The 21,757-nt window shown below is 45.3% G+C and overlaps 2 protein-coding genes across 2 annotated transcripts; one reads left to right on the plus strand and one right to left on the minus strand.

Annotated features, from left to right (window-relative positions):
* Positions 1-7,796: 7,796 nt before the first annotated feature.
* On the minus strand, positions 7,797-15,788 carry PARK7 (Parkinsonism associated deglycase). The gene is made up of 7 exons (XM_071575822.1): positions 15,681-15,788; positions 13,410-13,543; positions 12,269-12,370; positions 11,608-11,667; positions 10,707-10,776; positions 9,091-9,177; positions 7,797-8,259 (listed from the first exon to the last, which is right to left on the minus strand). Exons 2-7 carry the CDS (start codon positions 13,497-13,499, stop codon positions 8,099-8,101), a joined length of 570 nt encoding a protein of 189 aa, XP_071431923.1. The 5' UTR covers positions 13,500-13,543; positions 15,681-15,788; the 3' UTR covers positions 7,797-8,098.
* Positions 15,789-16,736: 948 nt separating this feature from the next.
* On the plus strand, positions 16,737-21,477 carry TNFRSF9 (TNF receptor superfamily member 9). The gene is made up of 7 exons (XM_071575820.1): positions 16,737-17,286; positions 17,372-17,494; positions 17,714-17,851; positions 18,427-18,493; positions 18,595-18,731; positions 18,958-19,092; positions 20,060-21,477. Exons 1-7 carry the CDS (start codon positions 17,097-17,099, stop codon positions 20,185-20,187), a joined length of 918 nt encoding a protein of 305 aa, XP_071431921.1. The 5' UTR covers positions 16,737-17,096; the 3' UTR covers positions 20,188-21,477.
* Positions 21,478-21,757: the final 280 nt, after the last annotated feature.

Here is a 21,757-nt window from a genome sequence, read left to right on the forward strand (position 1 = left end):
AGCCAAGACCACTGAGCAGCCCTCCATGAGATGTGATTGGCAGCAGAGTTGGTGAGAACGGGGATGGGGGTGTGGGTGACATCTCCCTCAGGCTCAGAACTGTCAGTACCACAAGCAAAGGACACTCGAAGTAACAAGTGACAGCAGAAGCATCTGTCATATTCACTCTGTGCAAGGGTTGGTGTTCCTAGTGCTGCTGGGCTGCTCTGGTGTTGGCAAAACACCCCTCACCTGGTGAATTTCAGACTAGCAAATCAACCCAGAGAAGCAGAGTCCAGCTGTAGCTAAAGGACAGGGTGTTTGCCTCAGTACACCTTTTCCTGAAAGGAAGAGCTTGTGTTAGTTCCAGGTGACTTGAAAAACCCGTTAGCTCAACTTCACCACCATATTAACTTGCTCTTAAACAGACAAAGTCACTAAATAACACAGAGCTGCTTTTGCATTGTAGGAGAGAAACCAGAAAATAAACCTGATTCAAAAGCATGTGGATTGACAACATAATTAAATCTACAGTCATTTAAAATTACTGATTGTTGTTGCTGTCATTAAGAGTTTTCCATTCACTCCCAGACTGAAGTAGGCACTACCATTCTGAAACTGCAGAAAAAGCACTCACAAAGGTGCATTTGCTCCTGGTGCAGCCTTGGTTTCGTTTTTAAACAGTCTGAGTGAAGTGTTAGGTTTGACATGATAAAGGAAAGCATCAGGACAAAGACACCAATTTTCCAAGGGCAGTTATTACAGTAGGGAGTAGTTGCTGATGGTGTTCAGCCCAAGTCTTGTCAGGAATTCCGGGTTAAGATGATGGCCAGATCAGTCATGGTGGAATTCCCACCCTTTAAACTCATGATTACAGACTGTGGATCTTATAAACACTTTTAATGTTATTGCAAGCTGTAAGCTAAATACATACTCTGTGTCAAGAAGGAAATTGGAGAGGGAAGTAAACCCTCATTTTATCTGCTTGTAGGCTCTCTGTAGTTAGGTAACCTATTCATTTTCTTTGTGTGCACTGAGTGTTCCTGGGGTAAACTTTTGGGTTTTAAGTAGTTTAAGCTTTTAATTTCCTGTTAGCTTTCTTCCCAAAGCAGTTTATTTTCATTTAAAACCAAAAACATGTAGCATATTTTGCATTTCCCATAGCTCTTTGGCACTTAAAATCTAGCACACAAAGTTTAATTATACTTATTAATATTGGTTAAATAGCACTGCAGAGATTTCTGGCTGCTGAGCTTGTGATTAGCATTTGTAAACTGAAAGAGGTGTTACCCCCACCCATCCTGCAGCGTAATTCAGGCCTTGCATAATCCCCGCCCAAATGCCTATTTTCATCCACAGAGCTCATTATTTTTTCTGAATCATAAATGGAAGCCACACCTGCGATTGCTCATAGACCTTTGCTATATTATTTATATATTGGTGTGCACCTTGATCCCAGTTGTGGTTAATTTTGGAAAAGGCATTAAGTATTCCAAATTTTAAGTGGCATGCCACTGAAACATGGGAACCAGGACTGCTATTAATTTCCTTACAAAGTGATTCAGAGCTGCTTCTAGGTTGAAAACTTGCAGCTTCTTGCTGAAGATTAAAACTATTGTCCACAAATTATTAGCATGTGAAAGCCACAAAGGAAGAAAAGTGCAAATGTGCTGCCATGAAAAACCAGAGGGAAGACCGTGGGAGATTATCCCACCATCACACTCTGAATCTGCTTGAGGATGCTATAACTAATCACATTGAGTTATCATAATAACACACTAAGAGGTCCTCCATGCAGTCTCTGGATCAAGCACAGGATCATCAGCCCTGACCCAGAAGAATGCTGGCCTGGCCACCACCTGCCCAGGTGACAGACACATGTTCCCGTTACCAGTAATATTTATTTTACCTTTGTGGATGTGTTTATTATTCATAACCACTTCAAGGGCAGGGTCAGCACTACTGAGTGCCCTTTTGGAAGGCAGCTGGAACACACAACCCTACACACTGAGCAGTCTTTAGGCATTTACCAACTTCCATGAAGTTCACAGACACATCACGCCACGTTGAGTCCAACTGCTGCATGGCAAAGAGCAAGAGAAACACAAGGGAACAGCAAGTGGGCCTTTGCAAGATTAGTCATTGCCTTGCAATGCCTGTATTGTCATTTACTTGCTGTTAGGCAAGATCCAGAGGAAACATGAGACTCCAACCAGGTTGCACTTGGTGACTTCATTTGTCACACGTCATGTTGACAAGTTACTGAAGGAAAGTTTTCCTTCATCCCAGTCGCACACCCCAGCACGTAGAGTTTAAGCAATTTGAGTTGGGATTGTGCTGTTGTGATGCAGGATCTACACAGCAGCAGCACAGCAACAGGCATGTGGCAATGCAGAGGCCTCTTAACAACCCAGGGCAGAGAGGAGATTGCAGTGCACACCCTGACACATTCTGTGCTCATGGGATTCAAATAACCTAAACTGCTTTTTCTAGTGGGAGAGAGGATTGTCTTTTCAGAGTATCTTCTCAACATGATGAAAAAAACCAATAAACTGAAGTTGTTGCCTTGCTAAAACCACAGGGATAGATAGCCCCGCCAGAGACACAGTTTTTAAAAACAGTCTTAGCAAAGCAAGTGCCAGGAAGCTCCTGCTTCATACAGGGCTGATGGAGAACTGTCATGGGGCTCTGAAGATGAAGCCTGAAGAAAGGATGAACTGGTTGGTTCCTAACTTCAAGCTAAATGGTTTAATGTTAGTGTTTTCTTAAAGACTGATAGTCTAAACATACGTCTTTGTTAAGGCTGAGGAGAGACCAGTGAGGCCATTTTCCTCTATAGGTTTTACCAGTCATATGATGGCCAGTGCTGTTTGCAATACACAATAATATTGTTCCGTGAGAATAGCCAAGGACCCCGTTACTCCCCAAGCAACCTTTCCATGGGAGGAGCAGACTCCCACTCCACTGAGACAGCAGGCACAGCCAGCAGTCCAATCCAAGCTTGAGGTAATGCAACATAGCACAGAGGAATTAACTCAAGATTGCTCAGCCTTTCAGGCTGCCAACAACTGAACAGGCCATTGCAGGGTGCTCTGGACATGCTGCCTCTCGCAGGCCACACTTCTCCCATCATCTGAGCTTAATTGGACCCACTTGATCAAAAGCAGCCTCCACGATAAGACAGGATGCTATTGCATGCCCTGGAGCAGCATGATGAGTAAGGAGGCTGTTTTACAAGCAGTTCAGTTCACAGTTTAACACCCAAGCATTGTACTGGGCCATTCACGTGCAAGATGGCAACCAGTGCAGCACAAGTGCAAAACCTCAGCTTTCTGCACAGTACAGCAGGATGCAGGTGGGGCTTGCTGGCTCTGGCCCTGGGGAACTCGATGAGACTGAACATTCTGCCCCAGAGACTGTGCAAAGCTACTCACAAGCAGCCAAGACCCAAAGCTAGGGAGGCCAAAAGCCTCAGCTCCTCTTCATGCCCTGAGGAAATGCCTGTTCAAAGAGAGGGCAGGGAGGGCGAGGCTGCCAGTGCACTGTCTGTTCTTGCTATGGGCAATCAGCACAGAACTGGCACTGACCAGGGAATGTCACACATGGCATCTGGCAGTCTTTCTTTTTTTAAAAATTATGTCAAAGTTGTTAATGCTCTGTAGTTTTCTGAAGAGGAAGGAGGGGGGAAAAAAGCCTCTTGATATTGCTGCAAGGGATTTATTTGAAAATTACCAGCAAAGCCTGTGCCTCTTTGAGCCCATACAGAAGCCTAGAGCTGCATTATTCCTGGTTTCCTACTACAAGCATTCATTTCCCTTCTGCACAGCTAAAAGGAAGGTAAAGTACCCCTTTACAAAAGAGCATGGAGGAGCAACCAATGCATCAGATGTGCTCATGAGTAAAGTCTGCCACAGATAAATGCATCATCTGTTGCCAGTTATCTTAGAGGCAACAATTCCCCACCCAAGAGCACATTTCCTGTGAAAAATGCAAGTCTGTACCTGTTTCTGGAGCCTATCATGTATGTCAGCACTGCCTCCCAAAGTGTGGCCAGAAAAAGGTAATGCTGGCCAGTCCTTAATACTACTCTCCTGGTTTGTGGGCTCAGGATACACGAGACCTGGATTCAGTTCAATTCCCTCTCCCATCTGGGCTGTGTGGCCAGGCCTGCTCTGCATGCAGAGCCCTGCTGAGTGTCCATGGATGCAGAAAGGTGAGGTCACCCCACAGGACACGTGGTGATGGAAGGAGCTGGGCCAGTGCCTGAGGCAGCACCTCTGCAGTGATCCACACAGCCTGCTCCCAGCCCCTTCCCTTCCCTGGATGCTCCTCAAGAGATGGCAGGGAAGAGGCTGAAGGTCAGATAAATTGTTTCAGCAAGGACAGCCTGTCCTTTTTTGCTGTTCTCTCCAGAAACCTTGTTTTTTCCTGCCTTGTGACAAAGCTGCAAGAACTACAGAATCTCCATGGAAGTTCAGAGCTAGGAAATGTTGTCTCAGCAAACTGCCCAGCTGACAAACCAGGGCAGCCTGTGGGCACCTCTGTGCTGGGGCCAGCTTGGCTCTCATTTTACCTATTTTGCTTTCTTTCCATACTGCATTTCATGTCACATGCAAGATCACGTTATGGATGTGCTTAAAGATTATTTACAATTTGGGGCAACAATTTATTAATTCACTCAGTGTTTTGTTGCTTATTTTGCAAACTTTGAATGTTGCTTCCCATGTCCTACTAAAATGTATTCTCCATGTAACAGCAATGCATCCTTTTTTCTGGAGGTAGAGTATGTGAACACGAATGACAGTATGGATGCAGTGCTAGGGATTATTTCTGTAGTTGGCACCTTCCTATTTGTCTCATCTTTCCAAGTCATGGGTCATCCAGGCTGCTGGAAGACATGTATTTTTTATCATCTGGGGATCGTTGTTCATATCACAATGCATATTTTTATTGAAAGAATAAATGAAATAATCTGATTAAGTAACCATTCTTTGCTCTGACAGTCACTGTGGGTTTCATACAAAATAGTAAGCACATTCAAAATGGCTGGCAAGTTGTCCAAGGCTTGTAATTACTGGATGAAGCCATCTTCCCTGTGTGCTTTACAGCTCTAAGTACTAGTGTGAAGCTGTTTTGCATCCGTTATGGTTCTGTTTGTCTCCACCCATTTTAAAAGTAATGCCTCTCTCTCTAGAAAAGCATCCTTTCTCTGTTGCTTGGAGGGACATATTCCTGAGATAGGATTTGCTCCTGCTTACAGTACATGCTGTGTACTTCACATTCCCTTTTTGGAAAGAAACTTGCAAAGAAATGCAGCCAAACCAGACTGTTCACTCTGCAAATGTTCTTTGTTTCTTCTGGTTCAGAGACCCTTCTTCATTTGGAAGCTTGTCAGTCCAAAGGAAAATATTCTTTATCCTTGCAAGTATTCACTGCTGGCACCAGGAACTGTGCCATCTTGTGTACATTCTGGTTCCTAAACCATGTAATACTTCTCAATTCCATAACAACTCACTTTCAATTATACATTCAAGCTCACAGAACCACCAGAATCAAGAAAAAAACCCCCGTTCCATTCTTGAGAAATGATACAAGCACACAGCAGATGCTGACTGACTGCCTTCTCATCAGGAAAACAACCAAGCACAAAATCCTGCAGCTGTCAGGGAACAACCAAAATGGCAAATGCCAGCTAAAAAAGAGTGGGTGCACTCCCTTCAGTGTGCTGAGTTCAGTGGCAGCAGATACCCAAAAATCACAGGCTCTAAAACGAAAGCTTGCCTATAATAAAATGCACAGAATTCCTATTGTACATGAAAAAATGTGCAGAAAAGTAGCTCAGCTCATCTTTTAGCAGGAGAAAGGGGATTTTAGGAAAAGTTATGTAAGGGCTTAGGGAACCTCTGTATGAAATGGAGAAGGAAAGAGGAAAAAAGTTTCACAAATTGGAAGGCCTTTTTCCCCCTCAAATCAGCAAATTCCTTCTTGACACAAACCTTAAGAGGAAAATTAGCCCACTCTTAGTTCATACCCCCACCCTAACTGAAAGACCAAGTTAATGACACCTTGGCAGACAGAGAGAACCCACGTAAATTCATGTTTGCTGGACATCTGCAATGTAAAAGGCAGAGAACAGGGTCAGCTTTATGAAAAGTAACTAACTATGGTGTAAGCAGCACTACATTTAATTTACCAAGTCCTTTGCTGAACAAAGTGGAAGAATCTCCAAGTTAATCAGATACATCAATGGGCTCTAGGCTCATTTTTCTGAGTGGTTTTCCTATTACCATTTTAATGGAAGTGGGAAAGCCCAAATATACACATTGAAAACCTCATTGGTGTAAATTGAACTCTCCCAGCCTCTGAATAAAAAAAATAGAAATTTATAATAAAATTTCAGGCCTCTTCATTAATACTTTATATTAAAATATTTCTGGAAGCCTAAAACAATACAAGCATGGAAATACTTTCCTTCTAATGCTACAAAGCAGACTGCAGCCCAGGAATGCACAGCTTTTCCTGTATTCTGAATCATCCCCATTTACAAAGCAAGTAATTATTCCAGATTCTAGGACAAAGAACCTTTCCATCATTTGGTTTACATTTGCACAGCAATACCAGTTAGACGTGCAGATTTACCACACAAACATGTCCAATCTTACATAGATTACAACTTTTTGCATATCTTGAGCATATTTCAAAGCTAGAGAAACACATAAAGTATTTCCTAAACAAATTAAGAGGCAGAGCATACAGTTGAAGCAGTTCTTCCAGTAGGTATTAACAACACAGAGACATTTTTTAATTCTCAATTTGCAAAAGTATCCATGTATTTCATTACCAAAATGCAGTAATTGAGAATGAACTTGTTTCCCATTAAAATAAGCAATCATAAAGGCTCCTGTGCAGCAATTTTCTGAAGTTCAGATGATGCACTTGAGATGTTTGCAGAGCCAGATCTCCAGTGCTGTGGTGACTTCAGAGTCCAGTGAGGGGCCACGTTGTAAAGCATGACTGCTCACAGCCCGGTAACAGCAGAATTATTGGGTAAAAGAAAGGTAGCAAAGGCAAAAATTGATGCCAAGTTCTTAATGCCCATGGGAATACAGCTCCACTACTTCCTCCTGAGACCTGTCCTCCAACTCCTCTAAAGTGACATAGACTCAGTTAAGCCACACTTGTAGCAAGTTCCAATTTAGAGAAAGCAGAAACAAGCACTGCTGCTGGTGGAATGCTACCAAATCCAACCTTCCTGCTTTGTGCTGATTATTAGTTGCCCAAATAGCTCAATGGATCTGCAATCATTTAATGCAGAAGACAAATTTCAAGGTACCATGTTCAACCTGTAGGAACTCTACAGTGCTTGACAAGGTATGAATATTCACACTTTTAATTTAGTTCCATGCTGTCTTAGAATCAATACTAGTTATTTGCCTTATTTGTACAGAAAACTAAACATTGTTTTCACTAATTCTAAATTACAACTTAATAATCTATGTCATACAATCATAGAATACCCTGAGTGGGAAGAGCCTAATGAAGGTCATCAAAACCAACTCCTGACTCCACACAGGGCAACCTAAAAGTTAAACCACAGAGCTAAGTGTTGTTCAAATGCTTCTTGAACACTGACAGGCCTGGGGCCATGACCCCCTCCCCAGGGACCCAGTTCCAGTGCTCATGTCAGCTCACACTTCAGAAGAACTGTGCCAGAATCTAAAGAGAGGTTGTTTTGAACAGTACATGGCTAGCCACAGTGGTACAAACATTCCACAGGTCTGGGATGGGAGAAAACACACAAAACAACAACACACCAGCAGGGCTGCTTCATTTTTTATTTACTCAGCAAACTTCTTTCCATGTGATTTTCAAATGTCATCCAAGAGCTAACTAAGATTATTAGGTGCTGGCTGCATTTTGTGATGAAGCTTTTTTCTAATAGGATCTTTTTCCAGAAACAAAGACCTTTGGGTTGTTAAGGTATCACAGTTTAGGTAAGTACAGTTGCTGACCTCACCCAAAATTAAATTGTATTTACAACAGTACAGCTTACAATTATTCTACAGAGGATAAAACTCTCTATCAAAATTTTTCCTACTCCCTGTCCCACATCAGGGTTTCAATCCTTCAGTATTAGAGGTGCCTTCACCTGTTCAGCCACTTCCTTCCCCAACAGTGTTTCCACAATGGCCAATCCAAACTCAAAGCTGGTGCCGGGCCCGCGGCTGGTCAGGATGTTCCCGTCTTTCTCCACGCGGCTCTCGGAGTAGCTGTAGTGTGCTGGGGGGACACACAGCAGCAGGGTCAGTCTTCAGGACAGTGCCCACAGCTCCACAGAGCACAGATCCCACTGCTGCAGGCTCAGCCACCTGTGTGGGACCAGAGCATCCCACCACTGCCTGCAGTGCTCAGGGAAGAAAAGGGCCCACAGGGAGCTCTGGCAGCTGATTCACATGGTATGGGAATGCACCTCTGATTCTACAACCTCATCAACAAGCACTCACTCTGCCTGCTAATTCCTCTGAGTTTACTTTTGGAAGTCAGACTGCTTTTGTGGAGCTATTCACAAATTTCTTTTCTGCCAGTTGCATGCAGAAGGAATTGGAGGAGCCCTGCCATCTCCTGCTCACCTTCAGACTCATTAATGTTCACAGAATGATTTCATCATAGCATTCCACCACCTCTTTCCTTAGGCAGGAGAAAGAAGTGTGGAGCCATCAGCTGCTCACAGAACCAAAGCAGTATTCACAGGAGAGCATGAACATCACTCCTGGGGTTTGCTGCTGGGACCACTGAGGCAAAGAACCAGAAGGGCAAGAGATGGCTCAGCCTCCAGAGGACAAGGCAATAAATGCTCCTAAGCATGACAGCAGCAGCTTATTTTCCCCAAAGATGAGACTGTTAATACAGCCCTGTGTATTAACAGGTGAAACAGAAATACAGCCTTAGCCTACTCAGTTGAATTTTTATTACATTCAAGAAACCATTAAGGAAAATTCAGAGAGACAAAGCAAGATACAAAAGCTGTCTTCCTTTCTTTAAATTGTGGGTTCAGGTAAACAGCACCCCTGAGAAGGGTTTGGAGAGAAACTTACAAAAGTCATTACATACCTCCATTCATCATTTTATCTTTGGCCAAAGGATGTGTTGTGACTTTGCTTCCAAACCCTATCCCATGGGCCAGAAGGGCAGTAGGACCTGTAAGGATAAAACGTTGCACCAGTGAGGAACTGTCTTCTGCTGTAAACACTTCTAAGAACACATATTGAGGCATTAGGCTCTTAAGGGCCCAAAGTTCACTGTGGACAGACTATTCTTTATAAAAACTGAAGCCAGTGCTATGTCTGAAGCAAAAAGCCTCCTATGACTGCACTGCCTTGGAACAAGTGGAGAGCAATGGTCATTTCACTTCCACATAATGCATTTAATTTAAAACTTCTTGACACTAAGAAACAAAATGTCTGCATTTAAATCTGAATATTAACTAGCTACAATTACTTTACAGCCTAGTTAAACCTTGACTTTAGAGACTTACCAGACAGAATTTCATTTGAGCAAGTGTGTGCCAAACAGTGTTTAGGACAGGTCATGGACTAACTAGTAAGTGTTTGGTTTTAACAATTTTTCTCTTTTCTTTTCACACTTCCTTCTTAGCCTAAATTGAGTTTGTGTCAAGAAGTGTTAAGTCATCTGACAGGAAATCCTTAAGGGAATTCCAAAAGAAACTGAAAGCAGGATTTTCATGTGATTTTCATGTGAAACTGAAAGCAGGATTTTAATGTGAGTTTCATTTCTGTGCATTTGTCTCATTTTGAATCTAGCCTAGGAAATAACCTCCTTTGTGTTCAGCTGGGATGAGCTCTAAGAATTATTATACCCAAAGAAATGAACCACCCTGATAACAAGCAAAAGCTTTTATTGGGCAACTGTGAATTTGGATTTTCTGTAAGAGATACAGATAAAAGAAGACTATCATTGCCAAGCTCAAGAATGTTCACAGCTCTGCATGGCTGTCACCTGACTGAAGAATGAAAGCAAAAAAAGCCCCCAGCAACATACCAGAAAACAAAAGTGAAAATCCACTCTATAAACACACCCTGTTAACAGCCCTTTATGCACTCATTGCCACTCTCCTCTTCCTTGGCTTTCAGTCCTAGGCCAGCCTCTCAGATCACCTGGGAGCATTGGCAATTTTCATCTTGCTTTTTTACATACACACCTTACACAGTAATGACCTGGGTACCCAGATGTGCAGAATATGTAGAGCAGACAACCCTCTCCTCAAACCAAGTTCATCTTTCCAAGTTCATGAGGAAGGGTGAGACTCTCATTCTATTTATGGCCTTCCTTCTGAAGCTAAAGGGCAGGAATGGTTATGTGAGATAAATTTACAGCAATGATGTTCTGCCAGTCCCGTGTCCTTGCAGAAAGATCAGAATAAGCATTTATTTTGTAAAAAAGTCCTAGCACATTGCCTTTCACTTTTTAAAGACAGTAATGCAACTGATTGGAAACAACTGGGTACAAAGAAAAACTTGCAGGATAAGTGTCCACAATTATTTTAGAGCTTGCTATTAAATTCACAAAAAATTCAGATGCTGATGGGTGCCCATATAGTACAAATCCCTGCTACTAAAATACAAGAACACAAATTTCTAAGACAAGAAACTGTCTGCTCCTTCAAAATAACCAAATTATTTATAAAGTAAGACACCTTGTTTACCCACCTGCACAGATAGCAGCAATCAGGCCTTTTCTGCTTTCCTGGTCCTTCAAAATGTCTTTCACAGCAGCAGACTGTATGAAGAAACATGATAACACAAGCCATTGTTTGGAGTTGATTATTTGAAGCACGGCTGAAATTTTTTTCACTGCCAAGTCATAAACATGTTTCACACAGAAAACCAGCTGACATCTCTCCACTTTGCCTCAGGACAGAGGGCAATGAGAACATGAAGAAGGAGAAAAACTGAAACCAACACATACTTGCCCCACAAGGAAAGAGCAAGGAAATCAGAAGGAACTGCAAGGAAGCACTTGGCCCACATAAAAGCTGGTTAACCCACAGCCATAGAAAGTTGTTTGAAAACTTCACAAGACAAACAGGAAAGAGTATTCATAAGATACCTCCAGACAGTCTCTATCATTCTTAAGAAGATTTATACAGGATATTTGTCTCATTTCAGGGCTTACAAGCTGTGTGATACCATCTAAATCCTATCTGACAGATCAACTTGTTTGTCTGCCTGCCTTCCACCACCACTGCAACAGTTTTGCACCACAGACAGAATCTTGAGTAAAGAAAGAAAGTCCATGGGTTTAGACAGTTTCATATTTCAGGGAATTAAATCTTCATTTGCAACTGCTTCATCTTCATGTGACCATGAACAGACATCTTCCCACAACACAGAGCACCCTTCCATTTCTATTCTGCCTTACTAGGTACTCAAGTGCAAGAATTTACCCAGTTTTCCCACCCATATAGTCACAAGAAGGATTCAGACAATTGACATTTAGGTTACTGATTCATCTTCAGATGCTGAACTGAATCTGCAGGATTACCAAGCAAGTGCAGACCACCACTACTCATGAAGATGCCCATGGATTTTTAAAATACCAGAACTTTACCTCACTCAAGTTTTGAGCTCCCAGGTTACCCCCAGGCAGGACCACGACATCATAAGGCCCCTAAACAAACACAAGATAAAATGTTCTGTTGAACAGAGGCTGATACACACATTACACTGTTGGAAGCCCAATGCAGCTGATTGAAATGACAAGCAAAGTAATTTACATTTTCTTTCACTGACCAACATTTTATGATCAGAGAATCTGTTCCAATTATAGAATAAAATACTATTTCCCATTCCAGGGTCTGTCACTGAACTAACTAGTAAATTTTTAAGAGTGTCAGCAAGCAAAGGCATTGTAAAGACAAGTGGTTTTGCTCCAACCTTACTGTACAGGTCCAACTATAACATTGTTTAGCTTCCCATCAGAAGTTTTGAGTTGATTCAAATCATGGTATTTTGTTGGGCAAACTAACAGGAAAAATAAAGCTCTATGACTGATGCTTTGCAAGAACAAATACCTGTGCAGAATTAAGAAATCTGTCTGAACCAGGGCAACACTGAAGGGGAGCACAGTGGGTTGTGCAGTTCTGTAATTCACTACTGCAAAGAGCTAACACAACATGCAATACATGTCTAGAGGTAATGTAGAGGCTCTCCAGATTCACCTCAGGAACTGTGAGAAAGACTATGTTGGCCACTATAATCACATCACCAACCTCTTTTCTGGCATCTTCAAGACTAGCATCAGGACAAATGAAGACATCTCGACTGCACTGCACTGGTTCTTTTCCTGTTAGGCCTGCAACAGTCACCTTGATCTAACAGAAGAACAAATGTATCATGACAAATCAAGAGTTTAGGGCATTTTCCTTCTATGTTAGTTCTTAAGCAGTACACAGAATGAGCAAAGCACTACTGAAAGCTGTCACAACCAACACAAGCTCCCACAAACCATGATTGAGTCCAAGCACACAAGGTAAGCAATGATGTTCACCTGAAGGATGCAAACACCTCTAAGAGTTCAACTTTTCAAACAGGACATACAGAGAGTATCTGATCCCACAGGCTATAAACAAAATGAATAACAGAAGGTAGGAAAGCCAGACTAAGTAGATCAGATAATGAACTGAAGTCTTTTTGCAGGCTCAAGCCATTGTCAAACACACTTATGGCATGTTCAGTTTTCTCCCTTGACTTCTACATGCCTGGTCATAATATCACAGATATGCATAATAGCACAGCTCAGTCACTAAACAGCAGGCAAGACTGTTCCTCTTTTGACAGCCAGAATGGGGAGTGCAGTGATGGAATGACAAAGGTGGTGGGAGAAGTTCAGTCATTTCTACACAAGTGAAGTTGATGTATTTATTTAAAATATTATTTTCACACCTAGTGAGATGATAACAGGGTACTACTACAGCTGCAAAAGTTACAAACAGCATGAGGAATCTCAACAGCCAGAATTCTAGTTAATAACAAAACGTTAAAAGTAGCTCAGAAAAAGCTACATAATGTCATGAGCTGTAATGTACTGAGCTCCTCAGACCCCTACAAAAAAACCACTTTCCTTACTATGCATGGAATTAGCCTTGTTTTCTAACAGAGTGAGATTTACTTGAAACATTCACTCTAGTCCACACTAGACTCGTCCTTTGAAAGGCTGCCTTTTGCACAAATGTCAGTTGTTGTGCATAATTATTAGGGGCATGGCACAAGGATTTGCTGAGCAGTGAGGTGGTACATTGTCACCTCACACAACATTTACACACTGACCTCCTGGCAATGAACATCAACGGGAGGCAAAGATTTCGCCTTGACCACACACTCACAGAGGGATTTTTCAGTCTGTGTACTCACCCCAGCTCTTCTCATAACATCAGTGGGGATTACAGTTTCCATCTCCTCTGCCCCTTTTGCTAGAATCACCAGTGCTCTTTTTGAGGCCATGTCTCGAGGGGTTGCTATTAGGTGAGATGGTTGTGAAGGAGGAGCTGAGGAGGGTACAAAGAGACAATGTGGTTAGAAGGCAAATCCTCTAGCACAAATCCTTCCTGATGCTGAAATTTAACAGTGAGTAATTTGCATTTTTGCATTATCTTTCATTTAAACCACCACAAAATTGTTCACTAGCTTTAATCAATATTCATAGCAATTCTGTTGAACAAAAGGGCTTTTTAAAAAGAATGCATTATGATATTAAGGCACTTGTACAGTGGGAGGCACAGCACATCAACATCAGAAAAGGAAGCAAGTTGGCCCAATCAAGACCTTACATGAACTGTCTGCCAGAGAGAAGGGCTCAGGGTGGGAGGCAGAGCTGTTTTCAATTTGCACACCCTCACTCATACCGAGACTACTGACTCCTACCCAGGTCAGCATTTACAGAAAGGGCTTGCATGAGCTTTGACCTCATGTCTGGCATTTAGTTTCCACACAGCCTGCTTCATGAAGAGTTTCCTGTGACTTATAATGACTCGGCCACTGCCCCTGCAAAACCTCAGTAACAGATTTTCTGGGTATTTCACAATTTTATGGGGGAAGAAACGTGTGTGCACAAGTGTGATGGGGGAGCAGACCACAGAATTCAGCAAATGGAACAAACCAAGCTTAATAAGACTTTTGTTTTTATAGCTTCTAAATTCAAGTTGAGGTGAAGGGGCAAATTTCCATTTGAAGGTTAACTTAAAGTAACCACATCATGTAAAATACCCACTAACTCATACTGGTCTGACAGAAGCCTGTGAAAGCATCTATGATGTGAAGAAGGCATTTCACAGGTCACTCCTCTAGAAGACAGGGATTTCTGTCCCATGTAGGGACCTTGCATCTAGAAATGCATGCAGCACCTGAGAGCTCTCCATAAAATGTGATGCACATACAGTTGTTTACATGAAAGAACACCATTCTCTCACCCTGCTTCAATTCCATCTATTTTCAGGTTTACCCCCTACTGTCAGCCTCATTTAGAATGATGTTATTTGTAGAATGCAGTTATATACAGCAGAACATCCTGCAGCCTGGAGAACCAGCCCAAGCAGACTAATTCACTGTGTCAAATCCTACTTTTAGGACAGCTTTAGGTACTCTCAATGCAAAGCCACAGCAAGTACACTCAAATCACAGGTATCAGTAATAACATCAGGACAACCCAAAGCTTCTTAATAACTTGTCATGAAGGTACACATTGATTTTGCAAAATAATTTTCATGTAAGTTTGACTAATTAGCAAAAGACTCCCTGAACAGCCACAACACAGAAATACTGGATTTGCTTTTTATTGAGGAAAAGTACTCTAGATCATAGTTTGTATCCCTTTCTTTCATTAGTTCTTTAGATGCAAACAGGCACCTTATCCTGAAACCTTTACTCTCCTCCGAATCTAGAAAAATGCAGTGTCTCCCTACTGCCCTTAGAGATTTACTGTAAAACACCGAAATGCTGAAATTCTTGAGCATTGGTGCTGTTCTCCATGTGGGTGCAGATGCAAATTGCTGGCCCGCTGTAAATGCTACCGGGAAAGGCTGTGTTTGAGCAGGCAGAACCACCTTACAGACCCAGCAGCCACTGCATTTAACAAGCTACCTACACACAGCGAACACCAGCCTCCCGTTTGCCCCTCAGTGCCAGCACACGCCCAGCACATGCCTCAAACCTCGCAGCGAATGTATTTCCCTGCGTGGGTACACGCGCCTCTCTGGAGCTGGGGGCTTGCGGCACACACGGCTGAATCACGAATTCAAAGGCGGCTTGGCGTTAAAACAATCACACCCCTCCACGCTCCGACCGCAGAGGCAGGGGCGGGTTTAAGGCTCACGGGCTCCGCCATTCCCTGTGGCAGGCCAGGCCCGCACGCACCGCGGTGTTCGCTCCGGGCCGCGGCGCCATCCCGGGCAGGCCGAGCAGGCCGCGGGTGGGCCGGGCCTGCCGGGCCGGGCACGGGGAGAGCCAGAGCCGGGCCGGGCACGGGAAGAGCCGGGCCGGGCACGGGCAGAGCCGGGCCGGGCACGGGGGAGGGTCGGGCCGGGCACGGGGGAGGGTCGGGCCTGCCCCGATGGCTGCCGAGCCCCGCGGTGTCCCCTCCCGAGACTCCTCCGGTACCGAAGCGGCGGCAGCGACAACACAACTCACCTCAGCCGGGACCGGGCAGCTCTGCAGACCCCGCCCCTGCCCGCCCCCCGCTCCGTGTCCAACGCGCTCCGCTGTTCTCACGCCCGCGGCCTCGGGGAGCGCTCCGGTGCCGCCCCCGGCACAGCGTCACCCTCACCGCGGGCGCCGTGCCCGGACCCGACCCGCTGCTGGGGCCATACCCGAGGCTGCCGCCCGACACTGCTGCTCCTGGGACATGGGAAATGCCCAGGGCGCAAGGACGATGTTGCCCCTGGTTTTAAGAAGTTCTTTTGAAGGACAGACCTGGTAATAACGGGGCCCTGTGGGACTGCAGAGCCCTGTTGTGTAAAACCCCGGCAGAGCCGCTCTGGCTGCCCGTGCCGGGCACAGCTGCTCCGGTGCAGGGCACAGAACAGGAGAGCAGGGCAGAGGGAAGGACTTGCTGGGGGTTCTCCTGGAATGAGCGCGGCCTTCAGCTCCCTGTGTGCTGCCCACCCATCCCGGGCTGCGCTCAGAGCCCTCGGCAGGCCGGTCATAGAACCACAGATTCAGCTGGGTGGGAAGAGACCTCCAAGATCATCAAGTCCAACCCTTGATCCAACACTACTGTGACTACCAGACCATGGCACTGAGTGTCACATCCAGTCTCATCTTAAAAACCTCCAGGGATGGAGAATCCACCACCTCTCTGGGCAGGCCATCCCAATGCCTGAGCACTCTCTGTGTAAAGAATTTCTTTCCAATATGCAACCAAAACCTTCCCTGGCAGAGCTTAAGCCCGTGCCCTCTTATTCTATCTATTGCTGGTTGCTTGGAAGAAGAGACCAACCCGCACCTGAGAGTGGTGAGGTCACCCCTGAGCCTTCTCCTCTCCAGACTAAACAATCCCAGCTCTGTCAGGTCCTTGCTGTGTCCGCCCGTGCTGGGCTCGGACACACGAGAGGCGCGTTCGCTTCTTATTCACAGCGTGCCTGGAGACTCTCCACGTGCGCTCCTTCCGCGCCCCGGGATGGGGATGGGGATTGGCCAAAGGGAGCCGCAGCGGGCGGGGCTGCGCTTGGACTCCGCCGGGATCGCAGCGCGTCCCTCGGGGCTCGGCTGTCCCTGTCCCTGTCCCTTTCCCTGTGGCCGCAGTCTGGCCGCGACTCTCACACCCTCTGCCCCGCGGGGATTCCTCGCGGGACTCACCGGGAACCCCCAGTGAGGAAGGGCGAGCGCTGCCCGGCAGCGGCGCTGAGAGAGGGCTGTGCGGGCGCTGCCTGGCAGAGCTGGATGGTGGTCTCGCCACGGGTGGGGTCCGGAAAGCCCCGCCGGGCCGGGGCTTCCCCGCCGCCCCCGGGATGACGCACCAAACCCCCCGGGGGCGGCCGCTAAGGAAGGGCCGGCGCCCTCCGCCCCGCGTGCACTCCCGCGGGGCGCGCCGGAACGCACCGACCCATGGCAGGGGCTGCGGCTCCGGCTCCGGCTCCGGCTCCGGCTCCGGCACCGGCACCGACAGCGGCAGTGGCAGCGGCAGCGGCAGCGGCGCTAAGGAAGGGCCGGGCGCTCCTGCCCGCAGCGCTGCTGGCGCTGGCGCTGAGCCCGGGTCTCGCGGCCGCGCTGCCGTGCGGAGCCACCTGCCCTGCGGGTAAGGGCCGGGCCGGGCTGGGCCGAGCTGTGCTCGGGGCGCCGGGTGCGGCCCCGCGGCAGCCACGCTGTGTCTCGGCCGGCAGGTACGTTCGTGGACGGCGCGGACTGCGGGCGCGGCGCGGGCGCGTCCTGCAGGCAGTGCCCGGTCGGCACCTTCTCCAACGTGGCGGGGAGCGGCGCCTGCAGGCTCTGCCAGAAGTGCGAAGGTACCGGCAGCCCCTCCGTGACCTCCCGTGGCAGCGATGTGCCCTGGCTGGCACCTGCCCGCGGGGGGACACGCCACTGGCTCAGTAACTCCACGCATCTGCGGAGCTTCTCGCTGAAGCCACCAGCCTAATTTTTGTAAGAGCAAAGGTCCCGAGCCTTTGCTGCACCACGCTGGGCATGCACGAATCTGTAACCTAAGACTCGTTTTTCCCTTCCAGGAGTATTCGAGTATTTAAAGCGCTGTTCCTCAAAAAGCGATGCTGAATGCACGTGCAAGAAGGGGTATCGCTGCAGGGACGATGGCTGCACCCAGTGCGACCGGAGCTGTGGCGTGGGCCAAGAGAGCACCGGGAACGGTAAGGTCACCTTCTCCCACCAGCTGAACCCCCCGTGCTTCCTGCACCAGATCCACTGACTGCACCAGATACACTGGCTGCACCAGATACACTGACTGCACCAGATACACTGACTGCACAGCCGCTCGCTCAGTGCAGAAGCCCCTGGAGTAAAGATCCCATGAGATAAAAGGTGCCGCTGCCGCTGAACAGTTTGCACGGAGTGTGGAGCGAGCACAGCAGTGGACAAACCCACCAAACCAAGCCCTGCTGTGGCTCAAATCCTGCACCAGTTTGTTCCCTTGGCAGGCCAGGTCTTTTGTCACCAGTGTGAGGGAAACTGAGCTGGGAACTCTGGACGTAGATGTGGTTTGTGGCATCTTGTGCCAAACAAACTGGCTTTGTAGCCACGTACTGTACTGGTCCATGGCTCACAGGGAAAGACGTATCTTGCATACTCAGAGCAGCTTATGAAACAGTAATTCTGTGAATGTGAATTACAGTCATGGTACAAGCAGGCAAAAATAATGTTTCACATGTTGTGTTTTAAATGTTTATCTTGTACAAATTTACCTGTCCTTCTTTGTCTGTTGAAGGTTGCCAGACTTGCCAGTATGGAACTTTTAATGATCAGCCCGATGGCTCCTGTAAAAACTGGACAAAGTAAGTAATCTAAAAATAAATGCTACGGCTATTACACTTCACTGGATTTTTATTTATTTATTTATTTTTCTTCTCCCTGTTTTGCTGCAAATGCCATTCAGGTGCTCTGCAAACCAGGTCCTGGAGCCTGGAACTGCAACAAAAGATGTCATTTGCAAACACGCTTCAGTCAATCCCACTTCAGTCACCACTTTACCTACCACCTCGCTTGAAATTCCACTTTCTGTCACTGTGCCAGGTGAGCAATTTTCTATCACTGTGCCAGGTGTATAATACTGCTTATAGAGCTGAAGAATTGTGACCTACTTTGACATTTTCCATTTAAAGCAAGAGTCCTTTCTTCTGTGCATTTGAGTGTTGTAGACTTAGCCAGAAGCAGAGCGGGAGACAAAGTTGTCAGCTAATTCAAGGGCAGTAGAATTTTTTCTGTTAAAACTCTTAAGAGAATATTGTTTACTTCCTAGGGGAGGATCTCCAGACAGACATTATCAGGATTTTTCTCACTGTAGCTGGGATATTGTGCATAGTGTTCCTGCTACCTTCGTGCATATGCTTCAGTGTCTGGCAGAAAAAGAAACTCCATGCTGTCTTCAAGAAAAGTAAGATAAATACACTCTTGAGTTACCTTTGTGAAACTAGACAGAAATCAGGAATCCAGGTTAATAAGCCATGGGGAAGCTCAAGAGTTCAACACAAAGATGAAGTGTAAATGCATTCAACATAGTTTATAGTTGGGGGTTTTTTTTGTTTTTTGGGGAGTTGTCTCTCTCTCCTCCCCCGGCCTAGGGATAAGGTCTTAACCTTCTAGTGTAACTCTGAAAACAGGAGAAAACAGCAGTCCAAAAATCTAACTCCTCCATGTTGGTCTTCCTTCATTGCTATGGCAAACAGAGCACTGGAGGCCCTGTTGAGTTAGGGAAAACAAAATATGATACATTAGTTTTATTAGATGTATATGCTGTAGAGGAGTAACTTCAGATTATAGAATCCTTTGGAAGATTTTTTTTCTTCCCAACTTCCTGCACTTGTGACTGAGGAATAGTGAAATAAGATGGGGAAAGAAAACATTTATCTGGTTCTGGGCCCCTCACTTCAAGAAATGTTGAGGTGCTGGATTGAGTCCAGAGAAGGGCTTAGGAAGGGTCTAGAAGGTAAGTCTATGAAAAGGAGCTGAGAAAGCTGTGAGGGCTCATCTTGGAGAATATGAGGCTCAGGAGGGACCTTCTCACCCTGTACAACTACCTAGAAGGTGGTTGTAGCAAGGTGGGGATTGGGCTCTTCTCCCAGGTAACAAATTACAGGACAAGATGAAACATCCTCAAGCTGTGCCAGGGGAGATTCAGGCTCGAGATCAGGAGGAATTTCTTCATATGGATTGTTAAAGATTGGACGGGGCTGCCCAGGGAGGTGGTGTAGTCACTGTCACTGGAGGTGTTCGAGAAACATCTGTACAGACACGTAGTGCCATGGTGTAGTTGGCAGTGTGGTGTTCAAGCAAAGGTTGGACTCAATCTCAGAGGTCTTTTCCACCCCAGCTGATTCTATGATTCTGTTTTTTTAATTCAGTGCATCCCACACCTGATCAGTCAATTCAGGAAGACGACACCTGCAGCTGCCGCTTTCCTGAGGAAGAACAAGGGGAATATCAGGACCGTGGCAAATCCACAGAATTCAGAGATCTTTTGGTGAACTAGAAATTGAACTGCCCAAGTCAACCACATTTGAATTTGCTTTTGGAACACAGACAAGAACTTGTTTTTGTAAATAGAGAGGTTATCAAAATCTGTGAGTGTCAGTGCTAAATAGCCACTGAGGGAAAATGCATCTTTTCTAGCTCTTAAAAAAATAAATAAAAAATATATACTTTGCTGACTTTTTTCATCTAGGACTAAGAATCATATTCCTAAAAAGTAGCTCATGATCTACATGTAGAAACTTAAAATGTACTGCACTTTTGTTGAAATGTAATGTACTGCACTTAAAAGCTCTAATATAAGGCAGAATGGCTTTCTGGTCCCTCATTAATGGTGTCTGAGCCATAGTTTATCTGCAGTCCAAAATTATTTGATGCTAAAAAGGAGATCTGCAGCACACAGTAGAGGCACAGGTGATACTCATGGTCTCTCACCATCACCAGCCCTCCTCTTGAGTCTAGAGCTGCTGCTCCTCCCAAAATTTGGCTCAAACTCAGCAGTCTTGGGGTTTGTGTGCAAATACAGATGGAGCTCATTTCAGATCCCATCAGCCCTAGAAACAGATCCCTGGTCTCATCATTACACACCTTCTCATACAGAGAGGAGAGAAAGACAAACACCTGGAGCTGCAAAGTGTTCCATAACTTGGATCTGCTGTTGTATTACATTGATTGGCTTAAAGGAGGCAGTGGAAACACTGACAAGCTGTGGTTGACTTGATCTTAGAAACAGCTCTCACTGTGCAGCTGGACTGCACCACCTTCAGCCCTACATCACTCAGCTTTGATCTTTCAGGTGATGTCAATTTTATGTATGTTGCAGCTGTACATGTGATAACTTTCTGGTACTATTTTTGTAACTGAGGTTGGAAAGGTTTTAACATCAGACACTGTCTGTGTGTCTGATCAATTTACTGTTACTTTGGTCTTAAGAAAAAAGGCATGTTTGGGTCATGGCATTTGCAGCATGGTTTTTAACCTTTTACAAAACCCAAGTATTTTATTTCTTCAGTAAATGTTACTCAAAAAATAGAATCAAACCCCACCAATATGTCATGTAAAGGGTGATGTTCCCCTCTGTGTGATTTCAGCACAAGAGAATGTTGTTCTTGTGCCCATCTCTTCATTCAGCAGATTATGATAGCAGGTTATTTTCCACATTTAAACATTTTGATAAACTTATGTACAAATAAATATAAAACAGTGATTTTTATATAGTGAGAAAATAAATACACAAAGCCCGAACTGTGAAGTTAAATATATTTAAATAAACTTTTCTTTTTATCCCTAACCCAAGCCTTCTGTTGGTACTTTCAGCCGTGAGAAGTGAGTGACGATTATGTCAAGATCACAAACTTTAAAGACAGGAACAGGATGCATGAAAAGCCACCAATCTATTTATAAATATGACATATATCTATTTATTAATCAAAGAGCTTCCTTTGCACCAGTGGATGATGCCTTCTCAAGATAAAAAGGATAGTTCTGCCTGGGTTTAGTTTTTTACCCAAATGTAAGATATGAGAATTAATGTACACATCTTGTAAGAACTCAAAACATCTTCTAGGGAA

Source organism: Pithys albifrons, chromosome 22 (genome assembly GCF_047495875.1).
Source record: "Pithys albifrons albifrons isolate INPA30051 chromosome 22, PitAlb_v1, whole genome shotgun sequence".
NCBI classification, from domain to species: domain Eukaryota; kingdom Metazoa; phylum Chordata; class Aves; order Passeriformes; family Thamnophilidae; genus Pithys; species Pithys albifrons.

Bases quoted from the DNA above. Each gene is read 5' to 3' on its own strand.
- PARK7 (XM_071575822.1), bottom strand. From the start codon at position 13,499: ATGGCCTCAAAAAGAGCACTGGTGATTCTAGCAAAAGGGGCAGAGGAG. The intron at 12,371-13,409 runs GTGAGTACACAG...TTCTTCTGTTAG, and splicing joins ATGTTATGAGAAGAGCTGGG to ATCAAGGTGACTGTTGCAGG. The intron at 8,260-9,090 runs GTATGTAATGAC...GTGTCCCCCCAG, and splicing joins AGATAAAATGATGAATGGAG to CACACTACAGCTACTCCGAG.
- TNFRSF9 (XM_071575820.1), top strand. From the start codon at position 17,097: ATGGCAGGGGCTGCGGCTCCGGCTCCGGCTCCGGCTCCGGCTCCGGCA. The intron at 17,495-17,713 runs GTACCGGCAGCC...TTTCCCTTCCAG, and splicing joins GCTCTGCCAGAAGTGCGAAG to GAGTATTCGAGTATTTAAAG. The intron at 18,494-18,594 runs GTAAGTAATCTA...AATGCCATTCAG, and splicing joins TCCTGTAAAAACTGGACAAA to GTGCTCTGCAAACCAGGTCC.